The 16,304-nt window shown below is 39.8% G+C and overlaps 1 protein-coding gene across 1 annotated transcript in view; it reads left to right on the top strand.

The window, feature by feature from the left end:
- Positions 1 to 16,103, top strand: part of itga3b (integrin, alpha 3b) — a 40,220-nt gene extending 24,117 nt beyond the window's left edge. The window contains exons 6-26 of the mRNA XM_041231513.1: positions 796 to 1,000; positions 1,602 to 1,795; positions 2,313 to 2,401; positions 2,628 to 2,764; positions 2,979 to 3,062; positions 4,324 to 4,391; positions 4,649 to 4,788; positions 4,880 to 5,026; positions 5,214 to 5,314; positions 5,592 to 5,757; positions 6,159 to 6,233; positions 7,467 to 7,546; positions 8,084 to 8,161; positions 9,692 to 9,794; positions 10,582 to 10,758; positions 11,474 to 11,584; positions 11,700 to 11,813; positions 12,270 to 12,368; positions 13,716 to 13,841; positions 14,311 to 14,467; positions 15,596 to 16,103. Coding sequence (XP_041087447.1) covers positions 796 to 1,000; positions 1,602 to 1,795; positions 2,313 to 2,401; positions 2,628 to 2,764; positions 2,979 to 3,062; positions 4,324 to 4,391; positions 4,649 to 4,788; positions 4,880 to 5,026; positions 5,214 to 5,314; positions 5,592 to 5,757; positions 6,159 to 6,233; positions 7,467 to 7,546; positions 8,084 to 8,161; positions 9,692 to 9,794; positions 10,582 to 10,758; positions 11,474 to 11,584; positions 11,700 to 11,813; positions 12,270 to 12,368; positions 13,716 to 13,841; positions 14,311 to 14,421 — 2,405 coding nt within the window. The 3' untranslated portion in view covers positions 14,422 to 14,467; positions 15,596 to 16,103. The remainder of the gene's footprint in view (positions 1 to 795; positions 1,001 to 1,601; positions 1,796 to 2,312; positions 2,402 to 2,627; positions 2,765 to 2,978; positions 3,063 to 4,323; positions 4,392 to 4,648; positions 4,789 to 4,879; positions 5,027 to 5,213; positions 5,315 to 5,591; positions 5,758 to 6,158; positions 6,234 to 7,466; positions 7,547 to 8,083; positions 8,162 to 9,691; positions 9,795 to 10,581; positions 10,759 to 11,473; positions 11,585 to 11,699; positions 11,814 to 12,269; positions 12,369 to 13,715; positions 13,842 to 14,310; positions 14,468 to 15,595) is intronic.
- Positions 16,104 to 16,304: the final 201 nt, after the last annotated feature.

Here is a 16,304-nt window from a genome sequence, read left to right as displayed (position 1 = left end):
ATTTACAAATGCGACATGACGTCGTCTGTATAAGAAAACTGCATATCACATGTTTTAATAGACTGAAGTGCGAGAAGGACGATAACAATTTGATTGAAATAAAAATGCTTGTAAGTGCAGAGAGGTGTATTAATACCAGCAGAAAGTCAACACAAATGGATTTTTTTCGTCTGTTGCATCTTGCAACCCAGATATAATAGATTTAGTTACATTGTTTACCGTCAGAAGTTTAAGTATGATTTAATTGCACAAGACTCCATAGCTAGATGATGAGCTGATAATATCTCTTCAGCCAAAAGAACAGGCACAGTAATTTAAGAGCAACGTTACCATTATGCAAAACAGTATGTAGCATGAGTTTTATACTAAAGCAGGGTTAGCTGTTGCAGGGAAAACAAAGTTTATTTCTCAAACTGACCATTTAATGTGAAAGCAGAACACACAGAAATACTTGCTAATTGGGAAGTTAGGAAGTGTACTATCTACTGTAGCCTACTTGATTGCAGTAAACAAAACAAAAAGCCATTTACTAAATTTAGCTTTCAGATTGTGCTAATGAAAATATACGACACTGTGCTTGCTGTGGTGTATTTAATATTGTAAATTATAGCAGAACAAACTCACTAATTTAAACTTGTTTTACTAAAGAATAAACGACATGTAAATCATAAGAACTGCTACTTTAGATGAAAAGGTTGAAAAACGCTGCTCTATATACAGTATAGAGTGTATAACTTGGCATTTCCTTTACATGCATGGTGTCAATTATTTGCTGCTTGTGTGTGTGCATTCCAGGATATTCAGTACAAGAGGAAAAGAACATGCTACACGCTGATAAGTACACCGTTATAGCTGGTGCTCCTCGAGCTTCCCACAAGGGGGCAGTCTTTCTGATGGATATCAACACGGACGTCATTGGGTTCAACACGATGCTGTCCGGAGAACAAGTGGGCTCGTATTTCGGAAACAGTATTGCAGCAGCAGATCTGAACAATGATGGGTTGGTAGTTCGTTGTTTCCTCCTAACTAACTTTTAAATACAATCAATGCCTTTCTTTCCTAACTTGTGACTTGTATGTTTTGTGGATTAAAACAGGAATTACTGACCCGACTAAAATGGCTAGACATTTTAACACGGCTTTGTCTATTGTTGAAAATACAGCTGCTGTCTAATATTAAACTTACTTATAAATTAGCCTTTCACTAGTATGGTCAACTTTGAGTTAACAATCATTAAGTGGCCGTGGGGTGCTAGTGTTTTAATTTAAATTAAACTTGTAATTGAAAAGGGAGGCAACACAGAACACTCTCTTGTAAATTGTGTGGGCTGACATGGGAAAGCAATGAGAATATTGCATTGCACTCTGTACTAGGCAGTGCCTTCCTTTCCTAATTCAAGCAGTCAACACTCTAATTATGATAAGGTCATAATGTCAAGAATTGACTTTAAAGCTTACTTATTAAAAATGTGACTGGAAAGGTATGTGAGGGGTCACCCATCTGAACTCTCAACCACCTTCTCGCTTCAAAGCTAAGAGTGCACCAGATGAGCTTAAGGAATCTTTAATCGCACGCTCTCTCATTTTGTTGTCATGGAACAGCTGGAAGGACCTGCTCGTCGGAGCTCCATTCTATTTCGACCGGAAGAAGGAAAAAGGAGGAGCCGTTTACATATTCATGAACGAGGGCGGGGTTTTCCAGAACACCTCCACTCTGGTCCTGAAGGGAGTCAGCGGCTCAGGGTTTGGGTTTGCCGTTGCCAGCGTGGGAGACGTTAACCAGGATGGCTTTGAAGGTAAACCCCCATAGGCAAAATAAAATAGGTATTACAGTTCAGAGTTGGGTGAAGCTAAAATAACCATTTAAACATCATGAATTTTGATTTGGAGTTGCGCACACAAAAACACGTTTTACATTTCTCCTCAACAACCTTATTTTTGAGCCTCTTCTGATGAAAGCATTAGCTGATACCAGACCCCAATTACATTGAATTGTGACAGACAAGGGATGACTGACTTTTCTAACTAGCTGTAGAAACCACTTTCGATAAAAGCACATTTTGCTGAATGAATGCTTCCTGCATCATCATCTGTTTTAATTCTAAAACTAATCCAGACATGAAAAAACTATGAAATACTGTAAAAAGAATGCAATGCAAACCGGGTCACAACCCCACAGTAAAACCCACCCGTGTTTCATGTGGTTCTCTGGAAATGTGAGCTGTGGCCTGGAGGTTTCCTGGCTGTTTGAAAGGATGCACCCCCAGGTTGGATGGCTCTCTGGGTCTCTCATATCACTGCTTCTTATTTCAGACATTGCCATCGGTGCTCCCTTTGATGGATCTGGCAAGGTGTTCCTTTACTGCAGCAGCAAAGAGGGACTTTCCAAAGAACCCAAACAGGTAGGCCTCTCTCCAGTCCAACGTGGTTACATTTCTGGCTGAAGTATGCACTTGTAAAAGGGGTTCTTATTTTAGTTTTCCACCACCCCAAATCCTTCTTTTTTTTTTTTTTTTAATTTAAAAAAAAAACACCTGATTGTTGTGTAAATCATACTGCTTGATCGCAACTGCAAACTCATTTCAGCATGTGTAGGACGATTCTTACACTTGAACGTGTTTTCGGCAGGTGATTGACGGCAATGAGATTGGCGCTAGCGGCATCAAGGTGTTTGGATACGCCATCAACGGCGGCCTAGATGTTGATGATAATTCTTACCCAGATATCCTTGTGGGCAGCTTGGATGATAAGATTGCACTACTCAGGTAAGGGTACACAGGCCTTGAGGAAATAGAGAACAACATAACATTGAAACCAATTATATGGAATTAGCGTGAATAACGAGAAGTTATTGAACACGGTACCCAGGTAGATCACGTCTCTGGGGAAAATGGGTCGAGGTCAGTTACTTAATGTCTGGCGCGCTTTTATGCTACTTCATTTAGATGGTAATTCAGCTTTTGAACATTTCTTTCTCAGAGCTCGTCCAGTTATCCAGCTCTCCAAAACATTCAATGTGAGCCCAAATATCGTGGATCCTGCCAACTGCACTGATGACTCCTGGTTAGTATAAAGCCATTCAGAAAGAAGCTTTAAATGCCAAAATAATATTGAGATATAGGCCTTGGTTTTGCCTGCCTTTCAGTAATGTGTACCAGTCTGTCTGTTACTTACACAACACATATGGACTACACTAGTATTGCCCAATGTAAGCAAACCTGTTTGAGGCTCCTTTTCTGTGTCATCCATACCGGAACTTTTGCAGATTGATAAAAGAGGAAGAAAGAATGATTTAAATGCTCCTTTAAAAATTGCCTAAAGCCCGAAAATACAACTTTGTATTATTTTTCTGTTCATAACAATTTAGTTTTTACTGACATTTTTTTTTTTTTACTGATACTGTTATTTTTACTGAAATCATAAAAAAAAAAATCTGAAACAATAAAAGACATTATAAAACAGGCTATTTTATGTACATACATTACTTTAGGTCTCATTTACTTCTTTTGGTCATACATGGACATTTGCAGAATGGATCGCTAGCTTCGTTGGTCTGGAGCTGCTGTTGTTTTTAACAGCAGTCTTGACAGTCAGAATTCGATCCAGAATGTCTATAGACAGTTGATTTCTTATGCCTGTTTTTACGAAGTTCTGTGAAAAACTTGTTCTTTTTCTGCAATACAGCGTGGCAACGTGTTAATGCCAAACTTGGCAAGTGTAGGAAAATGTGTCTCTCCGCAATTTTGTGCCAGTATTCATCAGCCGCCAGGTCTGTCTTAGATCAGTCGTCAGTCACTTGGTACTGCAGAAATTCAATTTTTAGGCTACCCAGCGTATTTCCAAGAACAATCTGGGGGGAAAAGCATTGCAAGCTGGACGACGTCTCCCGCTGTGTTTTGGCTACTTGAACCCGTACTCATTTTAGCACAGTATTACTAATTGTCATTCTTTGTTTTGTACTTTTCCCTGCCATCTCATAAGGTGTAGGTATATGTCATTCAAGCTGATTGGGAAAGTCGCAAAGCAATACAAAGTATACCATCTTATTTAGATCCAAAATCAGAGACTTTTTTGTTATTTACGAGTTTTTTTTTTACTGGCTGTCCGTAATTTTACTTGGGAGTTCATAATAACAATAGTACCCCCCAAAAAAGATTGAGCGCTTGAGAGTTGTTGTATAATTCGAAAACTATTACAGGAAACACACATTTTCTTGAACACATGCCACCTGGTGGACAAATTATGCATTTTTTTGTTTTGTTTTGTTTTTTATAGGGCAAGACAAATTCTGTGTTTGTTCTAATTTTTTGTTATTGTTTTACAGTATTAAGGTGAAGCTGTGTTTCTCCTATATTCTCAGCAACGGAAACACAACATTTCAAAAGAACATCAGTGAGTACATTTAAATGTAACTTTAATGTTCTTTTTTGATCATTATATTGATTTACAGGAAACGCTTAAGAGCTGATTTTATTTATTTACTTCTTATAATTAACTTGGACTAAAAAGGAGACCACCAAGCATGCTCTCTCTCTCTCTCTGTCTATATCGATCTATTTATCTATCTATCTATCAATCTATCTATCTAAAGCTGTCATTGTAAACTAGTCTGTAGAAGAATACTGAAAACAATGTCTTCAATTCTACAGCTCTTAAGTACAGGCTAGAAGCAGACGCAGACCGCCGCTCTCCTCGTGTGAAGTTTCTCAAGCCAAGTTCTCTATCAGTCTATGAGGGCTACTTCTCCATGCCAGAGACCAAATGTCAGACTATCAAGCTCATACTGACAGTAAGCAGCGTTGTCAGCGTTTTTTAGTAAACGGTTGAATTTGACACTCTTATTAGTGTGCCTCAAGAGTTCTTTGGTTTTCCCCTTACAGGATAACATTCAAGACAAGCTGCACCCAATTGAGTTTGTGCTGAACTATTCCATCTATGAGAAGACGGCAAGGAGGCGCAGGGACATTCAGAGCTTGGATGCCTACCCAGTGTTAAGTGAAGAGCAAACCCACCGAGACACACAAGAGGTAGATGAGATGGTGACTCAAGTGCTTTCTTGCAAATTTGATTTTGGCACTATAACAACTGTCCTGTACGATGAGGCAGTGGTAGCTGAAGGACAGCTGCAAAGATGTCTTGCAAATGACAGCTACACCAGCGTAGATTCTTAAAAGCTATTGAAATATGGGATAAAGTCATCATGTTTTCTTTCAGATTCACTTCCATAAGAAATGTGGAGCAGACAACAGGTGCAGAAGTAACCTACAGATGACTGCAGCCTTCGCCTCCTTTGCCCCCGAAGAACAACTGCCCAGGTACTTTTGTTTCAGTTGATATGCACAGTTGATCCATAAATCCTGGGATTCCTAGGAACTTGCCCAGCAAACTTTGGAACTTGTTTCCATTTGCTGTGTCTCTTATGAATCCTATGCATTATGGTTTGTTGAGTGTTTAAGAGAAGCATGAGCTTTTGGGCCTTAAATTATTCATAAGAACGTTTCTGAAACATTGTCGTTCTTGTTTGCTGTTCTGAAATCCCTACATGTACTAAAGAGTTTTCCTCTCTCCTCTCCATTTTCCCTCCCTGAGTAGCAAGGCTGGGAAGCAAGTCCTGCAGTACAGCCCTGATGTGAAGAAGCTCCTTCTCGTTGTGAACGTGACCAATCTGCGCACTAACACTCGTGAAGCTGAGGACGCCCACCAAGCCATCCTCAACATTACCCTCCCTACGGCGCTGCAGTATTCGGGGGTCCGATCGGTAAGTAGCCTTATCTCCCTTTACTGAAGGGTGATCTTAAACCCTCAAATATACTTCAGTCTGAATCATTGAATTAATCAACAAAGGTATTTTGTTGTACTGTGTCTGCTTTACTGTTTCAATTACATTTTTTGATTAAAATTATTGTGTATGTTGGCATGTAAATCTCAATATAACACACACCTTGTGTATTGCACACGACACCCAGTGTGTACTGTCAATACCTGTCACATACTATATAGTACTGTAAGCCTAGTATACCGTGCACCTTTAGGAGAATTACAGTTTATAATGCGCCACCCGCAAACAATACAGAAATTCTCCTGAAAAGGGTGGATTGCATTCAATCCTGGAAATTACTGTATAGTTTAATGACAAGGCTGCTTCACTTGTATTTGCAGGATAACAACATTGAGTGTCATGCTGAAGAGACGGTGATCTGTGAACTAGGAAACCCATTCAAAAGCGAACAAGAGGTACAGTATGTAACACTGGCAGATTCCAGTAGGAGCTGTCCTAAATTCACTCTTATCACACAGCTACCATGAGCTCACTATTTTAAACATTGTTCTCTAGATATATTACCGGTGTTCACACCGGACGCGGCGCGCGTGCCACCTCCTTGCGCATTGCTCTGCAGTCATTGCAGACCACTGTTTCCACCAAATGCGGCAGGGGAAAGTTAGTGGGAGGTCTGTTGTTACATCACTGCTGCATGTACAGAAGACACCAACTTAAAAAAAAAAAAAAAAAAAATATATATATATATATATATATATATATATATATATATAAAAATATTTCAACCCCCCCCCCCCCCCTGTGTATTAATCCCGTAAGTAGGGGGTGTAGTAGTATCATCATAATCCCCCGGGGCTACCAATGGGTCTTATAGTCAGGCAATTTTTTAAAAAAATAAAAACATTTTAAATTTATTTTTTCTCTTCTTTTTTCTTTGAGTTTTGTCTGGTTTGCTCGGTATAGGTAAAGACAGTTAAAGGCATCATTATACATTGATATTATTGAGCATTATACACACGATTAAAAAATGCAGCTACTGTCACCCCAATATATCAAACGTTTTTTTTAATGGACTGTAAACGCAGCAACACTCAGTGGTACTGTGCATCTAACAACACAACAATACCAGGAACAATGAACAGCGAACAAACAAAAAAGATAATTGCGATCGCCCTGCTCTACTGGAGAAATTTAAGATCGCTGTGGGTCCTTGACAAGAAAAGAAAGGTATGGTGAAATATCATTGGCTGATACAGGAGCTCCGGTTTGATGGAGGCAGATTTCAAACCTACCTAAACGTTGTATTATACAACTCTAGAAAAATCAGAAATCAGAACTACAAGCTTTTCTTCATTGTACTTTTTTTTTTTTCTTCCTCACAACAAAGCCTCCTACTTTCCCCTGATTGGTTGCTGGTAGTTTACGTCATGGTGCGGTGCAGCGAAAGTTGAAAATAATGTATCTCCTGTGTGCCGTTCTGCGGTGCTGCTTGAGTGCCACTTCCCTCTGCCGCTGCGTGTGACCGTCTTCATTGAAAACAATTGTTAGTGCCGTGCTGCGTCTTGTGTGAACAGCCCTTTAGGCTTCCTTAACATTTTAAATTGTTGTTGCAAGCTCGAGGCATTACTGTCTGAAGACTTTGACTGATGTTTCAGGTCCACTTACTTGACACTGTGTTACATTTCCAGGAAACAATCCGGCTCATTTTTGAAGCCTCTGGAATCACCCTCAACACACAACAGATTGAAGCCGAGCTCCAGCTCTCCACGTGAGTCTCACAATCCAGATTAAGTTTATACTCAAATGTTATTCCTTTACTAGTTCTACAGTTTGACCTTCTGTACAATTTACAGAAAACAGACCGTGTTTGTTTCCATTTCCCAAGGTAGTTTCAGCTGCAGGGACATTAGCCTCCTCCTTACTTGAAAGTTCTACACATCACTCTTCTGCTGCTCCGGCTGTAAAAGCTAGTGGTTATAAATGATTTATTTAAGCTCTGCTACAGCTCAAGAAAAAAGACAGAAATTAAGAGTTGTTCATTTTTTTCTTTTTTTTTTAAAATGGTGTTTTTATGATACTCGACACATGTTACAGAATAAACACTTACAACATTAGCATTTTCAGTATGGGCTATATATTAGCTGGCATTCTTTATCCTTCATATGCTAATGGAACTGTTTCCCTAATAGGGTCTAGGGAGAACCATGGGATGCCACAAAGGCTGTCTGATTAAAGTAAAGAGATTTTATTCAGATAGATTTCATGTGCTGATGTTGACAGATGTTTCCTCTCTTGTGTCCTACAGGCAGAGTGAACAGGATGACCTGAATCCAGTGCCTGTCGTATTGCAAATACAGTACTCAGTGCAAGCCTCCTTCTCTGTGTGAGTATTCCCAGTCAGATAACATATATCGTTTAGTGTTGGTTAGTACGTTTATTTAGTTATTTTTCTTAATCTTCTTTCAGCACCCATATATGCAGCTATGGTTTTGCATCATCCTGTAGAGTTAACAATTTTTTCTTCATAATATCGAATAGTGTTACATTAACATATTGAATAACATACCACTTTGTTGGTTTTCATATATTGACATAAATTTACATTTCAAAATCGTACATGAAATACTGTACTACAGTCGGCAGCACCTAATATGGATACTGGTAATCGGGATTTCTGTTTAAATGGGAGAGAACTCTAGGAGGCGGTTCTTCCCAATGCTATTTATGATGTTCAATTGGGACATTACTTCATTTAATTGGGATACAGTATTTTAAAATGATGAATGGCAATCGCTTTTCAGAGCAACACAGGTTTGCGTGGCGCAGTGCTGTCATTACACTGTGACTTGCATAAATTCTGTAAGCCACGTTGAACTCTTGAAGGAGCTGGGGTCCTGTGGTTTCTCAGGCTGTCATTGGTAAAGACTGCTGTGGGAAAGACGGTTGGCGTGTCAACATCGCAGATGTCTTGCCTTGTGATTTCATTCTTTTTTTATTTAATTTAGAAATATAAAAACAGCGATTTAATTTTGTTTAGGAATAAAAAAAAAAAAAACGAACAATTATATTTTAAATGATGTATTTAACATTTATTCATAATGTGATGTGATATCATTCTTTTTCTTTTCATTTAGAAATTTTAAAAAAATACTTCTCTCTTGCGGATGTCCTCTCGAACATCTTGTTTGTCGGGACAGCCGCTTATTCGGGATATTTTTATGTCTCCAGAGGCCTCCCGATAAAGCGGTGCCAACTGCACTATTATAGCTTCCGGTAGACTTTTGCAAAATCTTTTTTCTTTTTTTTTGATTACATGATGTTAAATAAAATATCTAAGTTATGTCTGTTGGACATGACTCTGTGTCTCAGTTCTAAAATTATAGGTGATGCAAAACAAGACATTTTTAGCTTTGTCTTGAGAACCGGTCATCCAATTTGATGAAACTTGAATAAATATTTATTTTGATGATGTCAGAATTTTTCCTTGTCACTGTCAACTAATTTTAGGAGGCAGTGTGGTCCAGTGGTCAAAGTCCAGGGCTTGTAACCAGAAGGCCACCGGTTCAAATCCCACCTCTGCCACAGACACTGTCACTGTGTGACCCTGAGCAAGTCACTTAGCCTTCTTGTGCTGTTGTGGATGAGATGTTAAATCAATGTCCTATTGTAAGTGACTCTGCATATAATGCACAGTTCACAGCCTACCTCTGTAAAGCGCTTTATGATGGTGGTCCAACATGAAAGGCGCTATATAAAGATATTGTTATTATTAATAAACTCTTTTATCTGCTCAGATTTGGGAACCACTTGAATGTTTCTGTTCAACATGCTGCCAATGTACTTTATGTGCTTGTTACATAAAGCTGTAATTTAGAAATTAGAAATGTAACCCCCAGTTTGCATTGTGGTACAGGGACAATGGAAGACAGCTAACCTATTTCAGTGGGTCAGTGATGGGTGAATCAGCCATGAAAAAAGCAGAAGATGTGGGAAGCCCAGTGGAGTACACATTTAATGTGAGTCCAACCTTTTGATTTACTGTGATGTAAACATGATTAGACTGTTTTTAAATCTGCTACTACTATGGCAATTTGTTATGTATCGGATGTCATCCTCCCCTATCATTCCAATCTGTCTTAGGGCAGACCAATCAGAAGTTGTCTTCTAAGATTTGTTTACCAAGCCCTGGAGAACACAAATGTATTCAAAAGCAAAAAGAAAATACTAATCATGGCAAAATGTTTACTGACATCAAGTACACAGCATAAATCAGCGCTTAATCTGTACTTTGTTGTTGGTAGGCAGGCAACGAAAATGTTCATCTCATTAGTAGCAGAGCCTCGATTTTAAAAACATTTCCTGTTTTGTTAAAACGTTACGATACAGTATTTTGGCAGCCTGTGTTGGAGTAATTGTGGGTCTGGAGCTTTTCAGTGTTGCAGATTTTGGAAGGGTTGGTAATGGAAATGTGAAAGTTCAGCAGATTCCTATACAAAAGTATAAGTAAAGAAGAGCTACCATGGATGGCACTGATCTGACACAGGGGTTTAATTTGTTCTGGAAGGATGTCTGTCTACTGTAAGTGGGAAATTGGAGTTGAGCTAGTCTCCAGAATGGCCCATGTAGTCATCGTGTCAGGATACAAAGAACCGTTTAATTGTGTTTCATCAGAAGGAATAGTTGATGCACGATTCCAAAATCTATGACACAGAATTAAATCGTATTGCAATAGTCCTCTCATTCGTTACCGCCTAAAAAAAATGTACTAATTCATTATTTTGTTCTCTGTCCCCCCCCCCAAAGGTTGCAGTAAAAGGGGAGCCCCTGGGCAGTATGGCTACCTTAGCAGTGGTGTTTGATTGGCCCTATGAAGTCGCCAATGGCAAGTGGCTACTGTACTTGACTGAGATTGTGACAAAGGGAACGGCAGAGAGCCACTGTGTTCCAAAAGGAGACATTGTCAATCCTCTCAATCTTACAGTGAGTGTATAGCAGCCTGTCTGTTTTTCTTTCTGTTGTGCTTCTCGGTTGTTAATAACTCTGGATTATTTTAAATCTAAATTGAAAACCATACATAATGTGCTTTCAAGTAATTGGTTATAACAGCAGTGTATTGTACACATGAGCTACTTTATTTTGTTTTTAACTTTGTACAGCGCTCTGGGACGACTTGGCATGAAGGGCGCTATATAAAAATAAATTTGGATTGTATTGTGTTATAAATATTGTCCAGTTTTCCTGACACAGCAATAGTAGTCGAAAGATGACCATTGTGATACCAGTGCGGTCATGAGAACGAGGATACATACATGGATTTAACACTTTGCTAAGGTTTTGTGAAACCACCCCTTTGAGTTTATACAAAACATTTCCAATTGAATTGAAAACCATTCAAAGTAGTTCTTATCTGGAGAGAAAAATAATGTGTATTTAATATATAAAAAGTAATATCCATTCACAAATTTAGCGATTTAGCGTCTGACAAATGCAGTTCCCTTTCAATTCGAAGACGACCACCAACCAGTACTTTTGGAATATGCCTGCCACAGGTCAGTTATTCACTGAGCATTTTATATCAAAGCTGCCGATAGGCCCCTCCGTGGAGTGACATTATTTTTCTAAAGAGACATGTTCAAGAGCACAGGGTTGCATGGTGTAACCTGAATCCTCTGTCCTTGTGTTGTTTTTTGTCTAGCTGCCTAGTCGAGGATCAAACAGGAGAAGGCGGGAGGCTGACTTGCCTCAGGGCCTGGAGGCTGGATCAACTCTGCCGACGTCAAAGAAGGGAAAAATAACCGTGACTCTGGTAAGCAACAGTATGAGGGCGTTTACATGAAGCTGGCAATGTACACGCATGTCTTGTGCACCACGCTTCCTATTTCCTGAGATTTCAATTAGTTCCTGTTTCCGTTTCCATTCAGGATTGTTCTCAAAAAACAGCAAACTGCATCACTTTCAGCTGCCCTCTTCTCAACATGACCAATAAGGCCACTGTGATCGTCCGCGCACGAGTGTGGAACAGCACACTGCTGGAGGTGAGAATTTTCAAGCAGCAAGCTCATGCCAGTTACTTTGAGGGGAAACCATTTTAATCCTCTCCATTTTACACACTTGTTTTACAATCGTTATTTAGTGAAGGCTACCATCCTTTATGTAACACTTAAAATTGTGTGGGCATTCTTTAGCATACGTTTAGGGAGCCTGAGTCTACTTTCCCATGAGTTCTTGGAATCAGATACTGTAAAATAAATCAAATATATTGTTAATTTATAAGGCTGCTCCATACACCCAAGTTGTTTCTAGCTAGTGTTTCCTACCAACACTGGAATCTTGCAGTGGATATATTTGCACTGTTTTCAAAATGTCATACACTCCTAAACAATATTCTGTCTTAAAAATGTAAAAAATAAATAAATGAAGGAAAGTGACCCTGGATTTCCTCTGAATTCTGTGCCTCACACAGTTGAGTGAGTTGTTGTTTCTTCCCAAAGGATTACTCGGAAGTAGGCCGTGTGACAGTGAAGGCCAAAGCAACGCTGAAATTGGACACCAAGAAACCAACAATCAAAATGACAGAGACAACACATCCGGTAAGAACAGTCTTTCAAAATAAAAATGGAAAAACAACTTTGAAGATTGTTTGCTAATGTTTTGTGATATAGTTGATCATTTATGAACAATTACAAACAAAAGGCTGCCCCATCAACATAGGGATTTAAATAAATTTAAAATTTACATACTCAAATAAATTTAAAATGGCTTTTGACATTCAGGGGCTGCTCTAAGGACACGTGCAAAGTAATTTGCAGCTGCAAAACACCCATATTGTGGCCAAAATCTGCGTTTTGCACGTGCAAACCATGTTAAAAATGCGTTTTATATAAAGAATGGTTTTCACATGGCATTCTGCACCTGCTATCAAATTAGCACTTTGACATCATTAATCAATTTAAATGATATTCAAATGAATACAAATGAAGAAAAGTGCATAGAACTGGGCAGGGATCTGGAATACTAAGCGGGCGCAAACATTATAATGTGATGTAAGGATTTTGCCTTGCGCTTGGACAATTTCTGAACCTCCAAAAACTTTGCACCGCCTCTTACAAGGTGCAAACCATTGTAGACATGAGTAATTAAGAGCTGTATAAAACCACACACCTTCACACACCTGTCATTGGCCTCAGGGTGGCTGCTGTGGTCCACTGCCTGTTGCAGCGACACTTGGCTCTTTAAGGACAGACAGGAAAACCTTTGAGGAAAGAGCGTTATCGTCTCACTCCGCAGGTCATCCTACACCTAACAGCTGAATTGACCTTTTTCATCACCTGGTTAAATGTCCTCCTGGTAACACCGACAGCACTGACTCATGATTGCAGCTCATTATTTGTGCGTGTTGAGTAATTTGCATTGCTCTTAAGGTTACATAGCCTGCAGTGCAAAATAATAGCCTAGCTGCTTGGCAATTTAGATTTTGCTGCTGCAACTGTTTGCAGTACATCTATCCTTATATCCACCCCTCAATGTGGTGACAGTCATCATTGCTGTACAGCAGATGTCCTAGCCATTCGTTCTGCAGGAATATCTAGGTGGAGGAGTTAATTGCTCATTAAGCTGCAACGATTAGCTATTAAGGGACCCTCAACATATTTAGCAAACATAGTGTCTGAATGGGGTACAGCGGACAACACATTTTCCACCCAAGTCCTATCTGTTTTAGTTTTTTGTTTGTATGTGGGGTAGTGCATTTTATAAGCAGGCAAGTTGGTTTCAAGAGAGGGAGGGGCTTGTAGCACAGCAGGGTTTTCGATCACGTCTTTCATAAAGCAGCCTTGGCTTCTGTTCAGGAGACTGTGATTAGTCTGCCACGTAATGCCTGCTCAGGGGGAGAACACTGCTGTTAGTTGAGCTGTATCTTTGCTCTGTCTCCCCATTAGATCATCCTGGAAGTGGACTCTGAAATCCTAGAGGAGACTCCTGGAGATATTGCACTGTGGATTATCATTGTGGCTGTGGTGGCAGGAATTCTGCTACTGGGGTTAATCATACTGCTGCTGTGGAAGGTAGAGGCTTTTAACTTTACTCATGCAGGCCTGAGACGACTCTTGTATTCTTCCAGGTTGAAATGCAGTATTTTGTATTTCACAAGGTATGCTGACATCTAGTGGAATCTGATGGTAATGTTGAATATGCTGTATGTGTGTGAATTTTTTTTTAAAAATTCAATAGAATGAATGTAGTTAGCACAATTGCTGACTAATATTTTGAAGAACTACACACGTACATGCATACTCTTAGTGAGTTAGAACAATCGTTTTCAGTGCCTTGTATATTTTAGTTTTTCATCTTGCTACATTTTAGATGACAGTAATGGTGTTTCAGCCAATTCAATTCTTTGGTATAGTTTGAAGTGTAACGCAGTGTAGAGGTGTAGAGGTGTGGAGGTACGGCATCCCAGTGGCTTGCCTGGTTCTTAGTATCGGTACAGTGTAGCGCTGCAGTGGCTAACCTGCCTCCCCTGATTCCCCTCAGTGTGGCTTCTTCAAGCGGGCCAGCAGGAGGGAAATGTACGAGGCCAAGGGTCAGAAAGCGGAGATGAAGATCCAGCCCTCTGAGACAGAGAGGCTGACCGAGGACTACTGAGAAAGGGCCCTTCGGGGCCATAGGCACATTTCACCGGGGTTCATTGGTAATAATTGGGCAGTACCATAAAAAGAGAACCAGGGATCTGTTTTCTTCATGTGTCCTTTTTTTCCTTTTCTGGATGGTCAGATGCCCACTTTGCTGTGACCATCTTTAACTGTTAGAAATAACCAGCTGCTTTCCCCCCTCTTTCATGATGAACTGCTTTTGATGCTCCTTCTCCGTTGTCTTTAGTGTCTTCCTGCTGTCTAACCTTTTACTAATTTGCTTTCTTCCAATCTTTTAGATAACCCTCTTCTCTTGGTCCTGTGACAGGCTCACGTACTGTGTTTGCTAGATAATGGAGTAGCTGACTTTACCTCTTTAGTTTCTCTTTTTATTTTTTTCTGTATCACTTCTAATACCTAACTGCTAATATATATTTAAAGATCCTCCACTAATTTTGACGAATGTTACTACTATTACCAATAAATTATATTTGCTAGAGAAAACTTAACTAATGCATGTATTACAGTGTTAATAGCCTACTGTGTAAATTAAAAACTGGTATGTGGGCTCCCGAGTGGCGCATCCAGTAAAGGCGCTCTGCGTGGAGTGCAGGATGCGCCCTATATGCGCCTGGAGATCGCTAGTTCGAGTCCAGGTTATGCCCTCGCCGATCGTGGCTGGGAGTTGCCAAGGGGCGGCGCACAATTGGCCGAGCGCCGCCCGGGTGGGCAGGGTAATCCGCGGTTGACCGCACACCAGCGACTCCTTTTGCCGATAGGATGCCTGTGGGTCTGCTGTAGAAGCCACTCGGATCAAAAGACGGCTTGGCGGGACACGTTTCGGAGGACGTGTGTGTCTGCCGCCGTTTCCTGAGTCGGCACGGGATTTGCAGCGGTGAGCCGGGATAAAAACCATTATTTGGCATTCCAAATTGGGGAGAAAACAAACAAACAAACAAAAAAACTGGTATGTAATGAGTTTGAGTGTCTGAGATTTGAATTTGAATTTTGCTGCCTTTCAGACAAACAAAAATACTAATATGAAAAGAACTATTACATTGTCACTGGATATCATTGTGTATAGCTGCTTCTAAAGGTTTTTTTTATTAAGGAATGACTATTTTAAGCAGCTCTCATGCCATCTTTCCATGTTGCTAATGGCTTCTCTTCTTGTTTTTACATTGCAGTGTGGCTTCTTTAAGAGAACAAGCTTTTACAGGGTAATGCCGAAGTACCATGCAGTGAAAATCCGCAAAGAAGAACGCTACCAGTTCAACGAAGGCTTCCTAACCAAGAGCCCAAATAAAAAAGAATGGGTAACAAACTGGACAGAAATGCACCATTATTACAACTGACCCCTAGGCTTTGCCCCTCTGCTGCAGGACTCATTATTGGGGGGGGGGGGGGGGGGGGCAGAGCGAGAAGCCACACATTCACCTGGGGCGTTTGTGGTATAACAAAGGACTAAGCAAATCGCATTCATGTTAAAAAATTAATAAATAATAATTAATTTGCTTCATCAAATATGCTGACTTCTAGTGCAATATTAACGTGTTCTGTTTTGTTAAAACTTTGCAACATGACAGGAAACCAGATTGATCAAAATATTCAGAGAAAAGTGTCTATGGACTGCTCAATATTTCATTTATGTAAACCCATATATATATATTTTTTTGGATTTTAGAATCCCCCCCCACCCCCCCCCCCCCAAAAAAAAAAAAAAAATCTAATATTCAAGTATATTTTGAAAATATGTTTACTCAGTGTTTGCTACCATTCAGAAACTGAGCATAACTAACATAAATTAACTGAAGATGAACAAAGACAGTGAAAAATACATTTATTCCTTTATTACTGAGCACAACTGAGTACCAGTATGTAGCACAGGCCTATGGT

Source organism: Polyodon spathula, chromosome 28 (genome assembly GCF_017654505.1).
Source record: "Polyodon spathula isolate WHYD16114869_AA chromosome 28, ASM1765450v1, whole genome shotgun sequence".
In the NCBI taxonomy this organism is placed as follows: domain Eukaryota; kingdom Metazoa; phylum Chordata; class Actinopteri; order Acipenseriformes; family Polyodontidae; genus Polyodon; species Polyodon spathula.
This window is presented reverse-complemented; position numbering and strand designations above follow the sequence as displayed.